The sequence below is a fragment of the Salvelinus sp. IW2-2015 genome, linkage group LG16 (assembly GCF_002910315.2).
Source record: "Salvelinus sp. IW2-2015 linkage group LG16, ASM291031v2, whole genome shotgun sequence".
Taxonomy (NCBI): Eukaryota; Metazoa; Chordata; class Actinopteri; order Salmoniformes; family Salmonidae; genus Salvelinus; species Salvelinus sp. IW2-2015.
The window spans coordinates 16,845,034-16,871,093 of record NC_036856.1 but is presented as its reverse complement, the minus strand read 5'-3'; the positions used below and the strand labels follow the sequence as shown (position 1 = coordinate 16,871,093).

General features: G+C 46.4%; 2 protein-coding genes across 2 annotated transcripts in view; both read right to left on the bottom strand.

Moving 5' to 3' along the window:
• notch2 (notch receptor 2) overlaps positions 1-14,975 on the bottom strand; it is a 27,288-nt gene extending 12,313 nt beyond the window's left edge. The window contains 23 exon segments of the mRNA XM_024004261.2: positions 788-2,000; positions 2,165-2,262; positions 3,588-3,735; positions 3,861-4,180; positions 4,299-4,452; positions 4,555-4,636; positions 7,355-7,559; positions 7,780-7,922; positions 8,042-8,395; positions 9,040-9,584; positions 10,052-10,164; positions 10,270-10,521; positions 10,842-10,974; positions 11,051-11,235; positions 12,229-12,382; positions 12,514-12,715; positions 12,953-13,181; positions 13,344-13,496; positions 13,581-13,700; positions 13,810-13,923; positions 14,064-14,209; positions 14,428-14,620; positions 14,736-14,975. Of these exon segments, the coding sequence (XP_023860029.2) occupies positions 788-2,000; positions 2,165-2,262; positions 3,588-3,735; positions 3,861-4,180; positions 4,299-4,452; positions 4,555-4,636; positions 7,355-7,559; positions 7,780-7,922; positions 8,042-8,395; positions 9,040-9,584; positions 10,052-10,164; positions 10,270-10,521; positions 10,842-10,974; positions 11,051-11,235; positions 12,229-12,382; positions 12,514-12,715; positions 12,953-13,181; positions 13,344-13,496; positions 13,581-13,700; positions 13,810-13,923; positions 14,064-14,209; positions 14,428-14,620; positions 14,736-14,874 (5,395 nt within the window). The 5' untranslated portion in view covers positions 14,875-14,975.
• Positions 14,976-15,241: 266 nt separating this feature from the next.
• The window catches only part of LOC139028989 (neurogenic locus notch homolog protein 2), a 39,761-nt gene continuing 28,942 nt past the window's right edge, over positions 15,242-26,060 (bottom strand). The window contains exons 3-12 of the mRNA XM_070447718.1: positions 21,693-21,958; positions 21,061-21,402; positions 20,570-20,692; positions 20,155-20,388; positions 19,843-19,998; positions 19,508-19,693; positions 19,275-19,388; positions 19,044-19,176; positions 15,709-15,956; positions 15,242-15,393 (exon numbers count right to left, since the gene is read on the bottom strand). Coding sequence (XP_070303819.1) covers positions 15,242-15,393; positions 15,709-15,956; positions 19,044-19,176; positions 19,275-19,388; positions 19,508-19,693; positions 19,843-19,998; positions 20,155-20,388; positions 20,570-20,692; positions 21,061-21,402; positions 21,693-21,958 — 1,954 coding nt within the window. The remainder of the gene's footprint in view (positions 15,394-15,708; positions 15,957-19,043; positions 19,177-19,274; positions 19,389-19,507; positions 19,694-19,842; positions 19,999-20,154; positions 20,389-20,569; positions 20,693-21,060; positions 21,403-21,692; positions 21,959-26,060) is intronic.

The window sequence follows — 26,060 nt, the reverse complement described above, 5'->3', positions numbered from 1 at the left end:
ATATAGGCATGTTATTACCTAGATCTTCCGATATTGCATGTTTATACTGGTACTTCCCTGATATAGATGTTATTACGCTGTTCACTGTCGGTAAATTGCATGTGTATTACCTGTACTTCCTATATCAGCCCATGTTATTACCTGCATTACTTCCTGTTATTATTTCATGGTTAGTACCTCGGTACCATGTATAGTAGGCCATGTTTATTCCTTTTTGTAACTTCCCTGTATAACGCCCATGTTATTACTGGTCTACTTCGTATATAGCCAATTAAATTACTGGTTACTTCTCTGCTATATAGGCTGAGGTAATGTTTTTCTCATGTTTTGTAACATATAGGCTCGCTGTCACTATTGTCTCCAGATTTTGTCATTAAATATTTGTGAACTTTACTCATGCAAGTTGGTAACAAAGGACTCCCATAAATTGGTAACTATTGTTAGTCTTCAACGGATTGTTTAGTCTACCGAAGGCAATGTGTAATAATTTCTATATTGATTTGAGTAGATGGAACGAGAGGTTTTCAATTTAAATATCGCATCGGCGACGCCCCAGTACGCCCGATGAACAGGTAATCCGTTGGACGCACGCTTGGTCTGGTACTGGAAATCACGTCGCAAATAACACACGAGTTGACGGTGTGAAAATGTTAGTTTGTCAACGCTCGGCGGAAACCAAAAGGTGTGAGCGCAACAAGTTGGCTCGAGTCTAGTTCAGGCCGATGATTAAAATAAAATGATACATACTACCGACAGAAACTTCAAAATATTGCCCGTCGTAAATTGCAAGGTTGTGAGACAATCTTTGGAGAGGGGGAGGGGGTGAGGTACGGGTGCTCACTGGGCGGGTGAGCCGGGTGCCCCGGGGTGGTGCCCTCCGAGCCAGCGGTGGCGTAGCTGTGCTGAGAGGGAGGGGTGGGGTACTTATCCACGGGGCTCTGGATAGCCTGATATGGAGGGAGCTGCTGGCGGGACTGGCCGTCATGCACCATGCCGTGGCTGTGGGCCAGGCTGTGAGAGTGGGGGAGGCTGTGGGACAGGCTGTGCTGGAGGCCCACGCCGGGCATCTGGTACATCATGCCCTGGGTGCAGTGCAGGTGAGTAGGGCCCTGCTGAGAGCGGGGCTGGCACTGGTTTTGCCCCTGTGACTGCACCTGCCCAGGCTGGGGCTGCTTCAGCAGTGCCTGCCCGCCCCCCGGTGCCATCATCTGGAAGGTAACGATGGGAGGCAGTTGCTCGCGGCTCATGGTGACATTCATGGGGGTGAGCAGGCCTTGGCCGTGGTGCTGGGAAATACCAGAATGGCCGTTACCCATCTGCTGGGGGAGGAGGCTGAACATGTGGCCGCCGTATCCATGCTTCAAACCCAGCCAGCTCTGCTGTTGGCCCAGCATGTGGCTGACGGGAGGCAGCAGGGGCCTAGAGGAGGGGCTGCTCAGGAGAGGAGGAGACTTGGCCGTGTTGGATGCCACGGCAGCATCTCCTGTGTACGAGTGTGGAGACTCCAGGGAGTCCACAGGAGACATGGTGACTGAGCTCTCTGACAGCCCTCCTGCAGCTTTAGTGCCGTTGCCATTGGCTCCTCCAACAGCTCCCACTGCAGGCCCTTCTCCTCCTGTTGGCTTCTTCCTCCGCTTAGCCTTCATGTCTTTCAGCTCTTTGGCTGTACCCCCGCCCGAACCTCCAACCTTCCCCCCTCCCCGCCTGCTCTTCTTGCCCTGGGGCCCGGGCCGCATGCCCATGTAGCCCGCTCCGTTGCCCCCACAGACCCGGGAGTGTCCCACTCCCCCGCCCATGTGGTTGGGGCCGTTGTGAGGGCTGTGGACCAGGTTGTACTGATCGAGCAGACGTACAATGTCGTGGTGCATGCGCTCCTGTGCGGTGTCACGGGGCAGCCGGTCCAGGTGGTCTGTGATGTCCCTATTAGAGTAGTGGTCCAGCAGAACCTGGGCCGCCTCAAAACTACCCTCTCTGGCTGCCAGGAACAATGGGGTCTCCTCCTGGATGAACACAACAGGCAAAACAACCCATGAAGACATGTAAATGTGCAAAGCTAATAAAAAATGATACTAAAGTGATAGAATATGGGACAAAGCTTGACATAAAAGCTACGTTTGAGGTAGGAAAACTCGTGCAAAACAGGACGGGGATGTGAAATACAAACCTTGTTGTCCTGCATGTCTCTGTTGGCTCCATTCTTCAGCAGCACTAGGGTGGCCTCCACATTGTTCACAGCAGCTGCCCAGTGCAGGGCAGACTTACCTGAGAGAGAAATAGAGAGAGAGAGAGAGAGAGAGAGAGAGAGAGAGAGAGAGAGAGAGAGAGAGAAAGAATACTGGTCATTGAGACAAATATGCAAAATTGCTCTGTTATGGTTCTCGAGCAATAGCATGATGGAAATGCAAATGACAAAACCGCAACGCAAACTAAAGACCCAGCTCTAATCGTACTATAATGGTAATTGGACTCCATTCCCATTCGTTTCCCTATTTCTTGCTCTGTATGGCACCACTCAGTGAGAAAATGGCTAAAACAATATTTCCTATGTATAGTATTACTGAACAGTTAGTCTCAGTTTAGGACAAGTCTCTCATCCCAATGTGATTAACTGTATAAAATAATGTAAAAACATACAGGGGTCTTTCCAACCTTTTCTAGCATGAGAGCAACATTTTTTTTAAGCTTTCAATTTGGCACATTCTTCTCTTCTCCCCTACAACTCTTCCCCAGGTCCTTAGTATACAATAGAAAGTAGTGCACTATGTTTTCTGCCAATATACCTGGTAAAATAATGGGCCCCTAGGGGACCCTATCAAATCTGGTATTTTTCCCCAAATGCAGTTTCATATTTCCCCAAATTATGTTCTCAGTTTTATTTTTCCTGGTTTCAGATTTAGTTCGTTTTTCACTCAAAATTACAATTGTTCATTGAGAAACAATGAAATTGGATGTTCTGAGTCCATGTCAATGCTTAAATCACACCGGAAGACACGTTTTTGGGGTCTGAAAGAAAACTAACACATTTAAATATTTTGATTCATTTCCCCTTTAATTGCACATCTAACGAGTGAGGAATGTTCCATCTAATGTGCCGGTCTAGCGATGGTTCTGTACTGCCGATGCTAATTTCATTGCAAAGTTAGCAAATAACAATAGATACAAAATATATACTTAAGCCTGGTAAGCCTACTTTGCAGCTAACTTTTAATTGAGGATTTGGGGAAAGTATTTTGGTCAACCCACAAGATAGTTGTCACATCAACTGGCTACACACGGAGTGATAGACAAAAGCACACAGACAGACAGACTGGGGCAATATTGCTGGAAATTAATTGGCAGATATTGTGTTAGATTTGGCTATTTAAGCCAATAGTGGCTAACCAGGGGTGGGATAATGTCAGTGTTGCATTGATTAGATAGTAGCTGGGACCCTGCGGTGTCTGATACTTGTGTGATTTGTTGATGATAGTTTGAGATTTTTTTCCCGAGCTACTCATATGTGGGCTGCGAGCTACTGGTAGCTCACGATCAACCTGTTAGAGACCCTTGATATACAATATACATGTAAAAACAATGCCAGGGCTCACCGTGGTTGTCGACAGCATTGATGTCCGCGTGGCAGTGGACCAGTTCCTCCACCATGCCCTCCACAGCCAGCCTGGCAGCCAGGATCAGAGGTGTGGTGCCATCGTTCATCCTGGCATCCAACTCGGTGGCCCGGTTACGGATCAGGATCTGAGAACGGAACAGAGTGTTAACTCAATAAGCTCAATATGATTTTTCAACCTTTGCCCATGTGAGCACAGTACCAGCACTAGTTAATCTACTGCTCTAATAAGAGTGTCTTTTAAGCCTCTTACCTGGAACACTCCCTGGGCATCGGCTGCCACAGCAGCGTGGAGAGGTGTGCGACCCATGTTGTCGTGAGCATTGGCATCTGCCCCAGCATCCAGCAGCCTTTTGGCAGCATCGGCCCGGGCGTAGCGAGCAGCCAGGTGGAGTGCCGTCTCACCGGTGCGATCTGTCTGGGCTATGAGTGTTGCACCCTGGGTGATGAGGTCTGAGATGACGTTGGGTCCCGGCTCATCTCCCCCACTCTCCTCTTCCTCCTCTGCCTGCAGGCCGCAATCAGACGCCCCTCCGTTTCGTAGAGAAGCCAGCATCAGGGGGGTAAAGCCATCTGGAAGAGAATTTTCCAATTTGGTTCAGAGTAAAAAATTATACAGTTACACCAAGGGCAATCAGTCAGGTATCCTTATACTTGATTGACAACAATCCTAATCAACCTTAAACTCTACCTGGTCCTTTGACATTGACATCAAGGCAGTCTGCTTCCAGATCAGCCTGTGGTGGAGTGAGAGAGATGTCAGCAGCCTTGTGGTGTTGTAAAGTCCACTCCCGTCGGTCCACTCCTCCATCCACACCCAGTGGCAGCAGGGGCTTGTCCTCAGTCTGGGGGAGAGGAGATGTTGAGATACTAACTGAATACATCATGCTGGTATGCAACTGGTGAGCCTTCTGACCCAAAATGTCTCTCTCCTTTCTCATTCTCACCCTTGGTTTCTTGGGCGGAGCCTCCTCTTCCATCCATCTCTGGCCTCCGTCCATCATCCCTCCATCCTGGGTCTTGAAGTTCCTGCAGGGAGGAGAGGAAGAAGAGGACAGGGTGTGGATCAGGAGAATGAGGCTCTACATTATGGTACATTGGTCAAACATTTTTCTCAGTTCAGTACCAGTTTGAACATACGGTACTGTATGGAGGTACACTATTTGTCTTCATTCCCAGTATAGTGCCGAAATGTAATATAAACAAAAAAAGCACAACATGTGAAGTTGCTGGTCTCATGTTTCATGAGCTGAAATAAAAGTTATGGACATCGAACATGATTGCATTTTATTGATGGCAATTTGAATGCACAGAGAAACCATGACGAGATCCTGAGGACCATTGTTGTGCCATTCATCCACCGCCATCACCTCATGTTTCAGCATGATAATGCACAGATCTATGTCGCAAGGATCTGAACACAATTCCTGTAAGCTGAAAATGTCCCAGTTCTTCCATGGCCTGCGTACTCACCAGAGATGTCACCCAATGTGCATGTTTGGGATGCTCTGGATTGACGTGTACGACAGCATTTCAGTTCCCGCCAATATCCAGCAACTTAGCACAGCCATTGAAGAGAAGTAAGTCAACATTCCACGTGCCACAATCATCAGCCTGATCAACTCTATGTGAAGGAGATGTGTCGCACTGCATGAGGCAAATGGTGGTCACACCAGATACTTACTGGTTTTCTGATCCACACCCCCACTTTTTTTAAAGGGTATCTGTGACCAACAGATGCATATTTTGTTTATTTTTTTAATTTATTTTACCTTTATTTAACTAGGCAAGTCAGTTCAGAACAAATTCTTATTTTCAATGACGGCCTAGGAACAGTGGGTTAACTGCCTTGTTCAGGGGCAAAACGACAGATTTGTACCTTGTCAGCTCGGAGATTTGAACTTGCAACCTGCTAGTCCAACGCTCTATCCACTAGGCTACCCTGCCGGCGACTATCTGTATTCAGAGTCATGTGAAATCAATAGATTAGGGCCTATTGAATTTATTTCAATTGACTGATTTCCTTATATGAACTGTAACTCAGTAAAATCTTTGAAATTGTCGTATGTTGCGTTTATATTTAGTTCAGTATATACAGTGCATTCGGAAAGTAGTCAGACCCCTTGACTTTTTCCACATTTTGTTACATTACAGCCTTATTCTAAAATGGATTAAAAATATATATATTATCCTCATCAATCTACACACAATACCCCATAATGACAAAGCGAAAACAATTATTTTGAATTTTTTGCAAAACCAAAACAGGAATACCTTATTTACATAAGTATTCGGACCCTTTGRTATGAGACTTGAAATTGAAATTTATTGGAGTCCACCATGAATCCATCATGATTAGACATGATTAGAAAGGCACCCACCTGTCTATATAAGGTCCCACAGTTGACAATGCATGTCAAATCAAAAACCAAGCCATGAGGTCGAAGGTATTGTCCGTAGATCTCCGAGACAGGATTGTGTCGAGGGACAGATCTGGGGAAGGGTACCAAAACATGTCTGCAGCATTGAAGGTCCCCAAGAACACAGTGGCCTCCATCATTCTTAAATGGAAGAAGTTTGGAACCACCAAGAACCTTCCTAGAGCTGGCTGCCCGATCAAACTGAGCAATTGGGGGAGAAGGGCCTTGGTCAGGGAGGTGACCAAGAACCCGATGGTCACTCTGACAGAGCTCCAGGGTTCCTCTGTGGAGATGGGAGAACCTTCCAGAAGGACAACCATCTCTGCAGCACACCACCAAACAGGCCTTTATGGTAGAGTGGCCAGACGGAAGCCACTCCTCAGTAAAAGGCACATGACAGTCCGCTTGGAGTTTTGCCAAAAGGCACCTYAYGGACTCTCAGACCATGAGAAACAAGATTCTCTGGTCTAATGAAACCAAGATTTAACTATTTGAACTTAAAGCGTCACGTCTGGTTGAAACCTGGCATCATGCTATGGAGATGTTTTTCAGCGGCAGGGACTGGGAGACTTGTCAGGATCAAGGGAAAGACGAACGGCGTAAAGTACAGAGAGATCCTTGATGAAAACCTGCTCCTGAGCACTCAGGACCTCAGACTGGGGCAAAGGTTCACCATCCAACAGGCCTTTTGTTAGGCCGTCAATGTAAATAAGAATTTGTTCTTAACTGACTTGCCTAGTTAAATAATGGTTCAATAATTTTTTTTAACAACCCTAAGCACACAACCAAAACAACACAGGAGTGGCTTCAGGACAAGTCTCTGAATGTCCTTGAGTGGTCCAACCAGAGCCCGGACTTGAACCCGATCGAACATCTCTGGAAAGACCTGAAAATAGCTGTGCAGCGACGCTCCCCATCCAACCTGACAGAGCTTGAGAGGATCTGCAGAGAAGAATGGGAGATATTCCCCAAATACAAGTATGCCAAGCTTACCCAAGAAGACTTGAGGCTGTAATCGCTGCCAAAGGTGCTTCAATGAAGTGAAGGGTCTGAATACTTAAGTAAATGTGATTTCATTTTTCTTTTTAAATATACAAATATGCTCAAATGTATGGGGTATTGTGTGTAGATTGATGAGGAAAAAACAAATTTAATACATTTTAAAATAAAGCTGTAAAGTAACAGAATGTGGAAAAATTCAAGGGGTCTGAATACTTTTCGAATGCACTGTATATATAGACCATACGCAGGCCCTGGTCAAAAGTAGTGCACTGTACAGGGAATAGGGTGCCATTTCGGACACAACCTCTGTCTTTTCTACACTCACTTCATGCCGAAGTCGTCCTGGCCCAGGGGCTCTCTCCTCTTGTCGTCTTTCTTGGCCAGGAAGCCATCGGGGAGCCAGAGGATGCCGTGTTTGCGTTTCCTCTTGGCGGCCAGCACACCCAGCACCAGGATGAGCAGGATGATGACAGCTGCTCCCACAGCCAGGTACAGCATGAAGGGGGGCTTCTGGGGGTCCATATGGTCACCTGGAGGAGCAGACATGGAGCTCTTAACTAGGTGACGCTATCCGAAATGGGCTCTGCATTCAGAGCATGAGTAACGGAGCAAAGTGTCCATTTTTACCAAAGAACATGATAAGTAAGTTTAATCAGGTCTGTACTCAAAGATTATGAAGTGTGTGCTGATGTAACATTACCATTAGGGTGGTTTAGAGGTGTCACAATGGGAAAAAGTAGAGGGACTTACTGTCGACAGAGACCACAGGGTAGGGCAGCGCAGACTTCAGGTACTCTGCAGCTATGAAAGATGCAGCCAGCTCTGTGCTGGAGAAACAGTCCATGGAGCTCTCAGCACACTCTCGGTTATCGATCTCCAGGTAAACCTTAGACCTGCAACAAACACACACAACTTCGGTGAGGCTTACTTCACAACATGGAGGACTATACACACTTAATCTTATCTAGCAGTGAAAGAGAGAGAGACAGTCAGGATAAAGACATCTCCTTACCCGATAACCTCCTTGTCCAGCTCCCGTTTGCCTCTACGTTTCATTGTAGCAGACTGTCCTTCAATGGCGTTGTCGTGCTCCAGGCCATAGTAAGGATACACCATGAGTTTCTGCTGGGCGTCCATCTTGACACGGAGGTTGGTGTGCAGCAGGGTTCCCAGGGAGCGCAGGAAGCCTCTCACGTCTCCCAGCAGCTCCTCAGGCTGCAGTAACACTACGATCACCAGCGTGCCGTCAACCACCTTAGCAGGGGTGTCCTCAGAGCAGTCCAGGCCGTCCCAGCCACATGCCTCTGTGTTACAGCTCTTGTCACAGATCTTGTTGGCATAGTGGTCCGCACAGTAGTCATCATACCTGTAGATAGGAAAGGGGAGAGGGAGGGGTTAGGGAATTTAGAAGACACTAGGAGTTCCTATGGGTTAAAAAGCATTTAAATCAGAATTTATTGCATACATTTTCTTGTAATAATCTTAATAATCTCTTAATAAGACATATACACTCAGTGGCCAGTTTATTAGGTTCACAATAATGGCTCGCTCCTACAGACAGTGAGTCATTTGGCCGTGGCTTGTTATATAAAGCAGACAGGCATCAAGGCATTTAGTTACTGTTCGATTGAACGTTAGAATGGGCAAAACGGGTGATCAACAACACTGGACAATTGAGGAGTGGAAAAACACTGCCTGGTCCGATGAATCCCAGTTCTTGTTGCGTCATGCTGATGGCTGATGAGTCAGGATTTGGCGTAAGCAGCATGAGTCCATGGCCCCATCCCACCTGGTGTCAACAGTACAGGCTGGTGGCGGTGGTGTAATGGTTTGGGGAATGTTTTCCTGACACACGTTAAGGTCCCTTGATACCAATTGAGCAACATTTCCATGCCCTGAAGAATTCAAGCTGTTCTGGTGGCAAAGGGGGGTTTGACCCGGTACTAGATGGGTGTACCTAATAAACATGTGTATTGATGTGTTTATGTTGTTAACAACTCTTGTACATACTTGCAGTAGGACTTTGTGCTCTCTTGACACTCAAAGCTGTCGAAGAGGCAGCCAGAGTTGTCACACTCGTGGTCACAGCGGCCGTTGCGGAACAGCTCCCAGCAGGGCACGGAGGCGGTGCAGTTGACCCATGGCCGGCGCCAATGTAGAGAACAGTCCCCTCCGTCCCACTGGCACTCATGGTTGTTGCACTGCGGGTCACACACCTTATCCCCGGACCGCTGCTCACACTCTACATAAGGGCAGGAGGGGGTGCGGGGGGACTGGTCGAAGATGACATTCTCACAGTGCCTGCCTGAGAAGTGGGCTGGGCAGCGACAGCTGTACTGGTATGGGTTGTGTGGGTCCTTCATACAGGTGCCTCCATTCAAACAGGGCCGGTTCTGGCAGCTGTGGACGGTCTCGCAGCGCGACCCACTGAAGCCTGGCTGGCAACGGCAGTGCAGATGACCACCCTGAGAATCCTGGCAGTGCCCACCGTTCTGACAACGCAGCTGGGCACAGTTGTAGCCCTCTACCTCTCCACAGTTGAAGCCAGTGAAACTCTGAGTAAAGAGATGAGACAGAGAAGGCGTCAGACATGTGAACTGACTGGCTGGACAGACACCTGTGGACTGGGTTTTACATTCATAACATACATTCCTGCAGTTGACTAGTCAGAAAACCTGTGAGAATGTTTGGTCTCTTCCTAGAACACTGCTGTTTCTCAGTCATACCTGAACTATGTTGTCTCACCCTCTGAAGCAAAGGTAAGAATAAGGAGGAGAATGGTTAGTAGTTAGGAAAACAAGCCAGTAGTGAAAGAATAGACACTCAGCCACTCACTCCATAGCTACATTTGAGGTAAATACAATGTTATACAGCACAATGCAATATCAATGGGGCTGCCAATCCATTCAAAATAAAGAGATAAAGATCAGCAAGCTGGTACATGGAATAATTAGAAACACAGCAGTCTGGCAATTGGAAAACCAACATTGTAAAAGGGTAGAGTAACATTATAATGACTTACTGGTTGACAGGTGCATGAGTATCCATGCACTGAGCTCATGTTCATGGAACAGGTGCCACTGTTATGGCACGGCTTAGACTGGCACAGATCCACCATGGACTCACAGAGGCGTCCTAAAAAAGAGACAGATGTCATGTTACACAGCATGAGTGTGGGGTAAGCTAGATAACAGTTGTTGATGTGTCGTATAACATATACAGAGGGGTGTAGTTCTCTACCTGTGTAGCCTAGGCGACAGCGGCACTGGTAGTCGTTGACCAGCTGCACACAGTCCAGGCTGCCAGGAGAGTGACAGGGTCCAGAGAGACACTCATTGACGTCCCCCTCACAGTGCTCCCCAGCGAAGCCAGGGGGGCAGGAGCAGGTGTAGCGGCCCACCCCATCCATACACTGGCCCCCGTTCAGACAGCGAGGCCCCCAGGAGCCAGGCTTGGGAGCACAGTCGTCCATGTTCACCTCACACTGAACACCTAGAGGGGGAGAGGAGAGAGAGGAAAGAGAGGAAAGAGAGAGGGGAAAGAGAGAGGCAAGAGAGAGGGGAAAGAGAGAGGAAAGAGAGAGGAAGAGGGGAAAGAGAGAGGGGAAAGAGAGAGGGGGAAGAGAGAGGGGAAAGAGAGAGGGGAAAGAGAGAGGGGAAAGAGAGAGGGGAAAGAGAGAGGGGAAAGAGAGGAAAGACCATCGGTTGAGAGGTCAGGGTTGTAGTTGTACATTAAGTAAAACCAATGTGCCAGAAAACAAGAGAGCGAAAGAGATAGATAAAACAAGAAATAATCTTCTGGTATCTGCTTACCATGTGTACCAGGTGGGCAGGCGCAGGAGAAGCGGTTGATGAGGTTGATGCAGGTTCCTCCATGACGACAAGGGTTAGAGTGACACTCATCCACGTCATACTCACAGTTCACCCCCTGGTAGCCAGCCTTGCACTGGAACAGAGACACATTGTTAGATGTTCACACACACACGCACACGCACGCACGCACACACACACACAAAACTTACCATACACTCATATGTGCCCTGGTAGTCCATGCAGGTGGCTCCGTTGCGGCAGGGGTTGGACTGGCACTCGTCCACAGTCTTGTCACAGTAGCTGCCTGTGTAGCCAGGCTGGCACTGACACTGGTGGGCATTACCGACGTTCACACAGCACCCCATGTGCTTACACACCATCTCCACTGGAATACCTGACAGAGACACACACACACACACAACATATTAGCCATAATCAGCATGATTTACTTAAGCAATATGGCCCGAGGAGGTGTGGTATATGGCCAATATATCACAGCTAAGGACTGTTCATAAGCACGACGCAATGTGGAGTGCCTGGACACAGCCCTTAGCCGTGGTATTTTGGCAATATACCCCGAGGTGCCTTATTGCTATTATAAACTGTTTTCCAACGTAAGTAGAGCAGTAAAAATAAATATTTTGTCATACCCATGGTATATGGTCTCATATACCACGGATTCCAGCCAATCAGCATTCAAGGCTCGAACCACCCAGTTTATACCACGGGTATGACAAAATATTTAGTTTTACTGCTCTAATTACGTTGGAAACCAGTTTATAATAGCAATAAGGCTCCACGGGGGTTTGAGATATATGGCCAATACACCCATAGCTGTGTCCAGGCACTCTGCGATGCGTCGTGCATAAGAACAGCCCGTAGCCATGTATATTGGCCATATACCACACCTCTTTGGGCCTTATTGCTTAAATATACCACGGCTGTCAGCCAATCAGTATTCAGGGCTCGAACCACCCAGTTTATAAATACCTTTATATCGTCATGTTCTTTATATTCATCCATCTGTCTTTGTAAACATGTCATTTGATTAAAGGGATAGTTTGGTATTTTGGCAATGAGGCCGTTTATCTACTTCCCCAGAGTCTGATGAACTCGTGGAGACCATTTTTATGTATCTGCATGCAGTTTGAAGGAAGTTGATAACAAGTCATCGCTAGTTAGCACTGGCTCGCAAAACTACCTTTAACTTCCTTCATAGTGGACGCAGATACATAAAAATGGTTAAGCTGACTCTTGGGAAGTAGATAATGTGCCTCATTGCCACAATCCTGAACTTTCCCTTTGATTGACTGTAGGCTATTTGACCGTTTACTGAGAGAGGTGACTGAATAAAACACAGTGGATTGTAGAGACATGGAATGCTCACCATTCCGAGCAGCATAGTCCTGACAGGACATGTTGGGGACGTCACAGTACAGACCAGTCCAGCCCACAGGACAGTGACATGACCAGGTGGTCTGTGACTGGGAACAGGACCCTCCGTTCCTGCACAGTGGCTGGCTACACAAGTTCACAAAGTTCTGCAATGGGACAAATGGAGGAGGTTGATGCTAGTGTTGATTTTCATATGAAGAACCAGACAAAGAGAGATGTCATAATCAGATACCTTTAAAAAAAAAGTTCAACGCCATTTTACACATTCTCTCTCTACCTGGCAGTTCTGCCCGTTGTAGCCTACAGGGCAGGTGCAACGGTAGGATCCTAGGCCGTCTGTACAGGTCCCTCCGTTCTTACAGGGCTGAGAGTCACACTCATTCTGCTCATACTGACAGAAGGTCCCGTAGAAACCAGGACGACAACGACACGAGAAGGTGTTGATGTCGTCAACACAGGTCCCGTTATTCAGACAGGAACTGAGGGAAATAGAGGGAGAGAGAGAGAGAGAGAGAGAGAGAAAGATATGTGGTCACGCATGATGGAAGTCTTTGCGTTTTGCAAAGGAAATCAATTTTCAATACTTGTTTCTAAATGCGTCCCAGTCCACATGTAGCCACATATCAAAAAAGAAAACTCATTGAAGAATAATTTTGAGTGAATCAACTTTAAACACTTTAACACAGTGACTGTAGTTACAGTCCTTTGTAACCCACCTCTCAGTGCATTCTGGGATGTTGTGTTCACATAGGATTCCGTCGAAGCCTGGCCGGCACTCGCAGACGAAGCTGTTGACGTAGTCCTGGCACACGGCTCCGTTCCGGCACGGTTGACTGGCACACTCATCCATCTCTGCCTCACAGCGCTCCCCATCAAACCCTGGCCGGCAGTCACAGGAGAATCCTCCCACTCCATCCACACAGGAACCGCCGTTCAGACACGGGTCTGAGAGAGAGCGAGAGAGAGAGAGAAAGAGACAAGAAGTTCAACAGACCCACAATAGAAGCTGTTTGTGAAGATCGATACATTAGCTCCAGAGAGGAGTACAGTACACAAGATGRTCGGGCTATCCGTGGGAGTGTGCACAAGAGCTGGGTGATAACTCACTGGGGGAGCAGTCATCGATGTTGGTCTGGCAGTTGAGACCGCTGTAGCCTGGCTGACACTTGCACACGTAGCTGCCRTGGCTGTTGATGCAACGGGCGCTGTTCTGACACGGGTTCTTCCTGCACTCATCCACATCCTCAGTGCAACGAGGGCCTATTCAAACATCCCATTTTAATGAACATCATGGTAGAAAATCTCTCCAACACTCACACCTTTACCCTCTGTGTGAATACACACCTTGCCAGCCGCTGGGACATCTACAGGTGTAAAAGGTGTAGTCTGGGGTTGGCTGACACACACCTCCCCGCTCACATGGATGAGACGCACAGGGAACCAACTCCTCCTCACAGTGTTTTCCTGTGGACACAATATTGTTCATTTCCAAAATGCCCATGATACAATCAACGTCAACTCCACCAGAGGGAATATGTCCTGGGTAGTACCGTAGAGCGGATGGTATTGTTACCTGAGTACGGAGCGGCACACAGGCAGGTGTAGCTGTTGACTCCGTCCACACAGGTACCATGGTTCTCACACGGGCTTGATGCACACTCCTCTATGTTGACCTCGCAGTTCACACCTGAGGGGAGAGGGAGGAAGGAAATTAGTGGGGTTTTAAATAAAACGGCGAACAGAATAACACTTGACTCTATTGAGGACTGCAGTATAATGGGATCATCTGTATAATGAATAAATGATTTAGAAAAGCCTGATTCAGACCTGTGAATCCGGGGCGACACTGGCAGGAGTATCCGTTGAGTCTGTCCACACAGCTGCCACTGTGCTGGCAGGGGCTGGACTGGCACTCATCCTTCTCCTGGCCACAGTGCTGCCCCACCCAGCCAGACTCACACTCACAATGGTACCTACACACAGACCAAGGGAGGGAGTAAGGGTTCATGACAGACAGAGAGTAACCTAAAGTATGCATTTCTATCATATGAACTATGTGTTGGAGCCCAGGAAGATCAGCTGACGTCATGGTGTCAGCTAATGGGGCTACTAATACAATTCAACATTTTCATTCATATAACCTGAAATCATATATGTCAGAGAGAAAGAGATAAGGTGAGGAGAGGCGTACCCGCTCTGCTGCTCTACACAGTCTCCGTGTACACAGGGCCGGGGGGCACAGTGGTCGGTGCCAGAGTGGCACAGGGGGCCGTGGGTGCCAGGGGGGCACTGGCAGATGAAGCCGTTCACCTTGTCTACACATGTGCCACCACTCATACACGGGCTGGAATTACACTCATTGATGTCCACGTCACATTTTGCACCTGAGAGAAATAATCCAGAAATTACTTAATTAATTCACTGGAAAAATCAAGCATGTACTGTCATTAACATGGAGAAGCATCTGAATAGTTGAGAGGGAAAAGTATGTGTGTTTACCTGTGTACCCTGGAGCACAGACACACTTGTACTCATTGATCCCATCCTGGCACTCCCCATACTCACAGGGGTTACTGGCGCAGTCATCAACATTGATCTCACAGTTCACCCCTGAGAAGAAAACCAGAAYATAAACCATTTAGCTTTGATGCAAATGTAAGAAAGGAAGGAAGGATGCATTTGGAAGCTTTTTGAATAGGCACTCCATTACAAAAGTTAGCTGCAGTTCCAATGGCATCCACCAGGGGGAGCAGTGGACTAGCTGACCGTGTTTAACAGGCGTGTTCCAAAGACAGTGAGCTAGCTGAGCGAGTGAAAGTATGTGTGACCTAAGCTGTCTCCTGCGCGCGTGTGTGTGTGTGTGTGTGTGTGTGTGTGTGTGTGTTGTGTGTGTTGTGTTGTGTGTGTGTTGTGTGTGTGTGTGTGTGTACAGTACCAGTGCACTGGCCTGCACAAATCCCCCAGGCCAGGGCAGCGTGCTGGGCAGAGCAGAGCTGGGCCTACCCTTATGACTGATCCCCTCCTGTCTGAGTGCTCTGAGCTGAGAGCTCTGCTCCTACCCTGCAGGAAGCCACTTCTACTCCACAGAACAGAGTAGGAACTGCTGGTGTTTCAAGTTCACAGGAGCACAGCCACAGAGCTTTTGGGGCGGACAGCACTGCAGTGAGCAGCAAGTTAAAAGGGTCAGTTGGAGATACATAACAAACACACCAAATTAAGTCAACATTGGTCTACTACAGGTATTCACAAAACTAGAAAAATATCATGAGTCTAGATCTAGACCAAAGTTCTCACAATAGTACATAGACAGAGATGCACCGTCACCCACATCGCACAGTGTATGTGAGTTTTTTGTTTGCCCGAAACATTCTGTTTTTGCACTGGTTTCCGCTTATTACGACGTTTTGTAACCCAAAAACAAAGAAATACGGAAAATAGATTTTCAGTCCCATTCTTTCTGCTCGGCGCTCACCTGAGTGCCAGGCAGACCAGTTGCACTGCGTACTTTGTTGGACTAGGTCGATGCACCCGTCCGCACGTTCGGCGGGGTTTGCCTGTGGCCTCCATGACCTGGATGTTACATATGGAAGCCGGTGTATGCCCGGGTCGCAGTTCACAGGAGAAGCGTGGCGAATGCCATTCACGACACACACCATGGTGGCAGGCTCCGGGTCACAGTCATCTATGTTCTCCTTCCATGACCACAGTGGCCCATAGAAGCTGAGAGAGAGAAACCACACATTTGAGTTACGGTTAAATATTCCCTGTGTTAAAGCTTTAGTTTAGACATCATGGTTTTAACATGCAAAGAAATATATATACATATACAGTTGAAGTCCGGCAAGTTTAACATATACACTTAGGTTGGAGTCATTAAACTTACCCGCTTTTTCAACCACTCCACAAAATTTCTTGTTAACAAAACTATAGTTTTGGCAAGTCGGTTAGGACATCTACTTTGTGCAATGGACACAAGTCAGCTTTTCCAAACAATTGTTTACAGACAGATTATTTCACTGTATCACAATTCAGTGGGTTCAGACGTTACTATACACTAAGTTGACTGCGCCTCTTAAAAAAGCTTGGAAAAATTCTGGCTTTATAAGCTTCCTGATAGGCTAATTGACACAATTTGAGTCAATTTGAGGTGTACCTGTGGATGTATTTCAAGGCCTACAATTCAAACTCAGTGCCTCTTTGCGTGACATCATGAAAATTTAAACAAAGAAAATCAAGCCAAGACCACAGAGAAAAAATTGTAGACCTCACAAGTCTGGGCTCATACTTGGGAGTAATTTCCAAACGCCTGAACGGTACCATGCTCATCTGTACAAACAATATACGGCAAAGTATAAACCACCATGCCGGACCACGCAGCCGTCATATCGCTCAGAAAGGAGACGCTTTCTGTCTCCTAGAGATGAACGTACTTGATGCAAAAAGTGCAAATCAATCCAGAACAACAGCAAAGGACCTTGTAAAGATCACTGGAGGAAACAGGCTAAAAAAGTATCTATTATCACAGTAAAACAAAGTCCTATATCGAACATATACCTCGAAAGGCTGCTCAGCAAGGAAGAAGCACTGCTCCAAAACTGCCATGGGGGTGGCAGCATCATGTTGTGGGGGTGCTTTGCTGCAGGAGGGACTGGTGCGCTTCACAAAATAGATGGCATCATGAGGCAGGAAAATTATGTGGATATATTGAAACAACATCTCAAGACATCAGTCAGGAAGTTAAAGCTTGGTCACACAAATGGGTCTTCCAAATGGACAATGACCCCAAGCATACTTCCAAAGTTGTGGCAAAATGGCTTAAGGACAACAAAGTCAAGGTTCGCGAGTGGCCATCACAAAGCCCTGACTTCAATCCTATAGGAAATTTGTGGGCAGAACTGAAAAGTGTTGCAAGCAAGGAGGCCTACAAGCCTGACTCAGTTACACCAACTCTGTCAGAGGAATTCACCCAACTTATTGTTGGAAGCTTGTGGAAGGCTACCCAAAACATTTGACCCAAGTTAAACAATTTAAAGGCAATGTTACCAAATACTAATTGAGTGTATGTACATTTCTGACCCACTGGGAACGTGATGAAAGAAATAAAAGCTGAAATAAATCACTCTCTACTATTATTGACATTTCACATTCTTACAATAAATGGTGATCCTAACTGACCTAAGACAGGTAATTTTTACTAGGATTAAATGTCAGGAATTGTGAAAAACTGAGTTCAAATGTATTCGGCTAAGGTGTATTGTAAACTTCCGACTTCAACTGTATGCATGTGTATGTATACACACACACACACACACACACACACAACACACACACACACACCACACACACACACACACACACCACACACACACACCACACACACACACACACCACCACACACACACACACACGCACACACACGCACACACCACCACACACACGCACAGTACCAGTCAAAAGCTTGGACACACCTACTCATTCAAGGGTTTTTCGACATTTTACTATTTTCTACATTGTAGAATAATAGTGAAGACATCAAAACTATGAAATAACACATATGGAATATTGTAGTAACCAAAAAAATAGTTAAATCAAAATATATTTTATATTTGAGATTCTTCGAAGTAGCCACCCTTTGCCTTGATGACAGCTTTGCACATTCTTGGCATTCTCTCAACCAGCTTCATGAGGTAGTCACCCAGAGTGCATTTCAATTAACAGGTGTGCCTTGTTAAAAGTTCATTTGTGGAATTTCTTTCCTTCTTAATGCGTTTGAGCCATTCAGTTGTGTTCTGACAAGGTACGGGTGTCTCAACGTCAACAGTGAACAGGCGACTCCGGGATGCTGGCCTTCTAGGCAGAATTCCTAATTCCTAATCTTAATCTTTTCTTTTTATTGGCCAGTCTGAGATATGGCTTTTTGTTTGCAACTCTGCCTAGAAGGCCAGCATCCCGGAGTTGCCTCTTCACTGTTGACGTTGAGACTGGTGTTTTGCGGGTACTATTTAATGAAGCTGCCAGTTGAGAACTTGTGAGGCTTATTTTTCTCAAACTAGACACTCTAATGTACTTGTCCTCTTGCTCAGTTGTGCACTGGGGCCTCCCAATCCTCTTTCTATTCTGGTTACAGCCAGTTTGCGCTGTTCGGTGAAGGGAGTAGTACACAGCATTGTACGAGATCTTCAGTTTTTTTGCAATTTCTCGCATGGAATAGCCTTCATTTCTCAGAACAAGAATAGACTGACGAGTTTCAGAAGAAAGGTCTTTGTTTCTGGCCATTTTGAGCATATAATCGAACCCACAAGTGCTGATGCTCTAGATACTCAACTAGTCTAAAGAAGGCCAGTTTTATTGCTTCTTTAAATCAGAACAGTATTCAGCTGTGCTAACATAATTGCAAAAGAGTTTTCTAATGATCAATTAGGCTTTTAAAATGATAAACTTGGATTAGCTAACACAACTTGCCATTGGAACACAGGAGTGATGGTTGCTGATAATGGGCCTCTGTATGCCTATGTAGATATTCCATWAAAAAATCTGCCGTTTCCTGCTACAAAAGTAATTTACAATATTAACAATGCCTACACTGTGTTTTTGATCAATTTGATGTTATTTTAATGGACAAAAAATTTGCTTTTCTTTCAAAAACAAGGACATTTCTAAGTGACCCCAAACTTTTGAACATTAGTGCACACACACACACACCACACACACACACACACACACAACACACACAACCACACACACACACACACACACACACACACACACACACACACACCACACACACACACACACACACACACACACACACACACACGGTTAGTACCTTCAGCACATTCACACTCGTAGCCATTGGGACGGTCGATACACTTGGCCCCGTTGAGGCAGGGTGTGCTGGAACACTCGTCAATGTCGATCTGACACATCTCCCCACTGAATCCTAAAGGCCAGGGARGGAACTCAGCGTCAAATACTGTAGCTAGACACCTTCTGAAACACTATTGAGAAATGAATTTGATTAGAAAAAGGCAGACGAACCTAGAGGGCACTGGCAGATGTAGCGTTTGACTTGATCCAGACAGATCCCTTGGTTCAGACATGGAGAGCTAGCACACTCGTTGATGTCAATCTCACAGTGTGTTCCCTCAAATCCTGGAAACAGAGAATATTACACATCAGTACTGTGTGTGTGTGTGTGTGTGTGTGTGTGTGTGTGTGTGTGTGTGTGTGTGTGTGAGGAAGAGAGATAGGGAATCACTGATCACACTTACCTTCCATACAGATGCAGCTGTAGTCTCCTATGCGGTCCAGACAGGTGCCGTCGTTCTGGCAGGGGCTGGAGACACACTCATTGATGTCTGTCTCACAGCGCGGCCCACCATAACCTCTCGCACAGTTACATGTGAACGAGCCATCCGTGTTCACACACAATCCTCCATGCTCACAGGGGTTTGGACCTGAGGGGAAGCCTGAGAGGTTAGTTACACAGAACTATAAAGGAGTACAGAAAGTACCAAACAGAGAGGAAGGATAGTTCTTACAGAATAGTCTGTATAGTCTAATCACAAAACACTTTGGGTATCATGTGCTTTGATCTGTCCCTCACCAATGATGCACTCGTTGATGTCGTCATTGCAGGTGCTTCCCTTGTAGCCTGGGGCACAGTTGCAGTTGAACATGCCGTTGATGGGGTTGGTGTCGCACTGCGCCCCGTCCCGGCACGGGCTACTAATGCAGGCATCGTTCACGTGGCACAGCAAACCTGGCAGGGAATATTCAACGGTCACTTAACCTGTGTGTTTTCTGTGCTTATAGATTCCCCTTGGGGATTAATACACTATCTTTCTACTTATCCATTGATCAGTCTATATGAGACAGCTGTATATATCTACGCAGCAGACAGGCTGTTTGTCCCCACCTGTCTTTCCATAGGGGCAGACACAGAGGAAGGATGCCACACGGTCAATACAGGTGGAGCCCTTGGTGCAGGCAGCCGTAGCACAGTCATCTATGTTCTCAGAGCAGTCCAGGCCACTCCAGCCGTTGACACACACACAGGTGTAGCTGCCCTGGATGTTGCTGCAGGTCCCTCCGTTCTGACACGTGTTGGGCTGCAGACGACACTCATCCACATCCTCTGTACAGGACTGACCTGTAGGGGGTTGGGGGAAGAGAGTTGGACACGTGAGACTAGAGTAGAAAAAAGTCCCCCATTTAGACACAGAGAGAAACCACAGACAGACACAGAAACAGACACTGAACAAAATACAGAAACTGAAACAAAGAAGAAAAAAGACAAACAGAAAAAGATCAAAGACTATCTTTATACTTACCAGTCCATTCCGGGGGACATTTGCAATTGTAGGTATTGACGCCATCCATGCAGGTCCCTCCATTTTGGCAGTGATGGTCGGGGCAGTCGTCAATGTTGTTGTCACAGTTAGTCCCATTGAAACCTGCGAGGAGTGTCAAAAATAGGAATGATACTTATTATTTCACCGCTATCAATCTGGCTGGCAACCTCTGTCATATCATGTATCAGTTATCATAGTGATAACAAGTTATATTGTAAACAGATAACATGGGCTATGGTTGACAGTGCTTGATTGTTTTGCCTATAAAGCTCTGCTGGGTACAGTAGGGTTTTAATACATGGTGAATAGTGTTACAGCGCCAGCAGGATTCTAGTGCTTGCACCTCAAACATTGATTGCAACAATATGCTGCATGCATACAGGCCTCATGAAGCCCTTCTCTCGTTCTTTTCTTTCTTTCTTTCCTTCCTTTCCTTCTTTATTTCCTTTCCTTTCCTCGCTCTCTCTCACCTGGCAGGCAGTGGCACCAGTAGCTGGTCTCAGAAGTCTGGCGACACGTGCCCCCGTTGAGGCAGGGCGAGGGGGTGCAGGGGATGTAGGGGGTCTCACAGTGGCGGCCGGTGAACCCGGGGGCGCAGTTACATCTGTAGGAGCCGGGGGTGTTGACACACGCCCCTTGGTTCTGACACACCGGGGCGGAGGCAGCACACTCGTCAGTGTCGTTGAGACAGCGGGGACCCCAGTAGCCTGCAGGACAGGTACAGCTGAACTTGCCCCCGGACAGAGAGCTGCAGGTGCCTCCGTTAGCACAGGGTCCTGGTAGACAGGTGTCCACACGCTCACATCGTATGCCTGGATGCACAGGGAGAGAGAGCGAGAGATGAGTGGGCTAATATAAGGTTATATAACAGAAAAATAGAGGAAACAGAGCCTCATGTCCTTGTAACCTTGGTTACGTATCATGACCACAACATACAGTACAGAGTTCTGATCAATGCAAAGGCTAAGAACTGTCCTGAACACATGTACCAAACATATGACAAATAGTGGAAATAATGTATTGGGATTTGGACGAGTGAATTGCACAGCACTTGTCAGGAATGGACTGTACAGTAGTACTTTTGAGTCAGAGAGGAGCTGACCTGTCCATCCGTGAGCACACTGGCACTTGTACTTGTCGAGGGAGAGCAGGTTGCAGACTCCTCTGTTGGCACAAGGGTTGTTGGGATAGCAGGTGGAGTTCTGGGGAGTCTGACAGTGCTGCCCGGTGTAGCCCAGGGGACAGGAGCAGGTGGGGCTGCCCGGGATGCCCGACACAGCCACTGAGCAGTTCCCTCCATTCAGACAGTAACCAGGATGACACGGGTCTTTGTGATGGCAGTACTCACCCAGGAAGCCTGCGGCACAACTGTAGACAGAGGACAATAGGAGTTTTCTCAGTTAGCTACTACATTAAAGACAGCATATTATCAGCTATAGAAACCTACACAACAAACACTATACATCAAAGAGGAAGAGAAGCAGTAATAGTGGACAGTACATGTCATAGTGTGAGAATCTTTTGTTGGAGAGGGTGTGTGTGATTCATACAGGGAAAATATTATTTGGCCTAGTCATGTCAATTGGAGCTAAGACATTTGAAAAGGGTGGAAAGGGTGACAGCAAGGTCAAGTTTTTGAAATATCAAAAAGCAGAAGGATGTGACGAGGTGGTTTTACATGGAAGTTACCAAAGTGGCAAAAACTAAAAACAAGAACAATCGTATGTGGAGTTGGACAAACACTTGGAACCTGTGTGTGTGCTGTCTCTTATACACATCTAGATGTGTATAAGAGACAGGTGTGTGTGTGTGTGTGTGTGTGTGTGTGTGTGTGTGTGTGTGTGTGTGTGTGTGTGTGTGTGTGTGTGTGTGTGTCTGCTAGGTCACAAGACATAGGGAATACATTTCTCTTTTCTTCTCTCTCTGTAAAGTGATTTAACCACATGACGAACAGCACAGAGGGAATTACAATATTGCACAAGAGGAAAAATGAAAACCTGCACTCCACACCCGTTCTATCCCCTACCCCTGTCCCACCACCCCCTACTTTCACTTTCCGCTTCTCTCGGTCTGACATTTCCCTCTCAGTTTGACTCTTTCTATTTGGCAGTGTAATTTGTACTGTAGTCAGCTAGACGTGTGTGTATTTAAGTCTGGTATTTTGTCTTGGTTGTCTCTGTATTTTCTTAAGTGCTATCTGCGGGTTGTGGTCAGAGACTGATGTTGAAGAATCATCAGTGGTCAGTCACCCTGCTGTAGACAGACACTGTCTCAGGGGCCTTTTGCTCCTCAGTGCTGCTGAGTGTGTGTGTTAGTGTCTGGCACCCTGCCGACACATTGTCGAGGGACTCTCAGCCATAGAGGGAACTGCTGCCTCACAGATACAGGCCACCACACCTACCTCCCTGAGGAGGCTCAGGTAACAGACGACAGGAACACAAACACAGCCTTTTCAGATCTCACCCCCCCATACACAGTTACCTTTTCAAACCGGTAATATTTTTTTTTGTTCGCAGATAATTGACGGACAAACATGCAGGAGCACAGTAAATAAGAATAATTTGAATCTTTTTAAATGGAGATGGGAATCTTTTTTAAATGGAGTCTCACACGTACTATATTTATTCTGAACTAAACGCAGCTTGAAAATATTAGGTTGAGAGAGCATGGGAAACTCCGGCTGTCATGATTAATGACAGAGAGAAGCCCAGAATAGATCAATAGAAAGTGTGTAAGTGTTGTCTTCACCCAAGTATTCATCACACAGTCCGAGGGTTCACACACCTGTTTTAACACACTTGTTGTTTCACACACACAACCTCTAGAAAGACAAGGAAAACAGATCTTCAAAGAGCTGTGACACAGACTTCTTCACCTCACCTCTCTCCGATTGGACATGCTCCACAGGCATAGCTACTTCCCCAGAACTCCTACCCATCCCTCCATCTTGTCTCCTCCCTGTCTCAGCACTTCTCTCCAGTTACACTATCCACACCATCGACAGGCTGTACTAAGAGGTATCGCAACAATACTAATGCCCTGGGAATTTACACTCCCCTCTACTCCATGACAACCTCTCAACCCTCTGAAAGAATGATGACACGGCCCCTGCTCCCCTGACATAGATCACATTAGCAGCCTGTCAAACAAAGCCAACCATGTCCACGTTAGTATTCATTTTATGTTTCAGCAGTAAGACCTATACTGTATGATTAAAGGGAACAATATGTTTTACTGTGTAGATGGCTATAAACTAATGTGCACTTATTTGAAAAATCTGTCTGAAATTCAACAGTGTTGAAAGAAAAGATTACATAAATTTGATTGAATTAAATTGGGATTATCAAACCGGTGTTGCCAAAACGAAATGTCACAGCGTCAGCGATACATAGTTGTCCTTCAGGTTTTTGTGCTCTATTCAATATACACTYAACAAAAATATAAACGCAACATGTAAAGTGTTGATCCCATGTTTCATGAGTGACAATAAATGATCACAGAAATGTTCCATACAGACAAAAAGCTTATTTCTCTAAAATGATGTGCACAAATGTGTTTACATCCCTGTTACTGAGCATTTCTCATTTGCCAAGATAATCCATCCACCTGACAGGTGTGGCATATCAAGACGTTGAGTAAGCAGAATGATCATTGCACAGGTGCACCTTATGCTGGGGACAATAAAAGGCTACTCTAAAATGTGCAGTTGTGTCCCACAACACAATCCCACAGATGTCTCAAGTTTTGAGGAAGTATGCAACTGGCATGCTGACTGCAGTAATGTCCACCAGAGCTGTTGCCAGATAATTGAATGTTCATTTCTCTACCATAAGCCGCCTACAACATAGTTGTAGAGAATTTGTCCGAACGTCCAACCGGCCTAACAACCGCAGACCACATGTATGGCGTTGTTGCTGATGATTTACTGATGTGAGAGTGCCCCATGGTGGGGGTGGGTTATGGTATGGGCAGGCCTAAGCTACGGACAACGAACAAAATTGCATTTTATCGATGACAATTTGAATGCACAGATACCATGACGAGATCCTGAGGCCCATTGTTGTGCCATTCATCCGCCGCCATCACCTCATGTTCCGGCATGATAATGCACAGCCCCATGTTGCAAGGATCTGTACACAGTTCTTGCATGGCCAGCATACTCACCAAACGTGTCCCCAATTGAGCATGTTTGGGATGCTCTAGATTGATGTGTAAGACAGCGTGTTCCAGTTCCCGCCAATATCCAGCAATTGTGGGACAACATTTTACAGGCCACAAACAACAGCCTGATCAACTATGCGAAGGAGATGTGTCGCACTGCATGAGGCAAATGGTAGTCACACCAGATTTGATTTCAATTGAATGATTTCCTTATATCAACTGTAACTCTCTTTGAAATTGTTGCATGCTGCACATCAGTATAATATTGCCACTAACCAAATCAGTACCTACCCCTTGCAACAGAAGAGCAAGGCTGTGCATGACACACATCATTACTATTATGGGAGAGGACCTAAAATGACTTACACTAAGTGTACAAAACATTAGGAACACCTGCTCTTTCCATGACATAGACTGACCAGGTGAATCCAGGTGAAAGCCATGATCCCTTATTGATGTCACCTGTTAAATACACTTCAATCAGTGTAGATGAAGGGGAGGAGACTGGTTAAATAAGGATTTTTAAGCCTTAAGTCAATTGAGACATGGATTGCGTGTGTGCCATTGAGAGGGTAAATGGGCAAGACAAAATAATTAAGTGCCTTTGAATGGGGTATGGTAATACGTGCCAGGCACACAGTTAAGTGTATCAAGAACTGCAACACTGCTGGGTTTTTCCACACTCAACTGTTTACATCAAGAATTGTCCACCACCCAAAGGACATCCAATCAACTTGACACAACTGTGGGAAGCATTAGAGTCAACACGGGCCAGCATCCCTGTGGAACGCTTTCAACACCTTGTAGAGTTTATGCCTGTCGAATCGAGGCTGTTCTGAGTGCAAAAGGGGTGGGACTCAATATTAGGAAGGTGTTTCCTAATATTTGATATACTCAGTGTATATAATACGACAAAACATGTTGGCCTGTGGAGTCTGTTCACTGAAATGTTGAACAAATAAAACATGTTGAACTTGAACAAAAAAATAACTAGTATAAATCAGTCAAATACATCCAGACTGCTCCTCACCACATAGCTAGACTGTAGTCAGCTCTACTTTCAGGAATAACCCAGAGGTTCTGCAGCCAAACTCATCTATAGGATTCTTTGTTATCCTCAATGTGGGATTTTTCTTTCCCTCCCTGTTTCCTTCTCTCAGTTCAGTTCCCTGCAGCTTTCCTCTCTCTTCTCGTGGTGTCAGGTTTCTACAGCTGGTTCACATTAGAGGCCCCCGTCCAGTCCCTGCACCCCCTCTCCCTCTACCTCTGGCTCTCCGATGGCTGACCTCTCCCGGTCCTGTCCACTGGG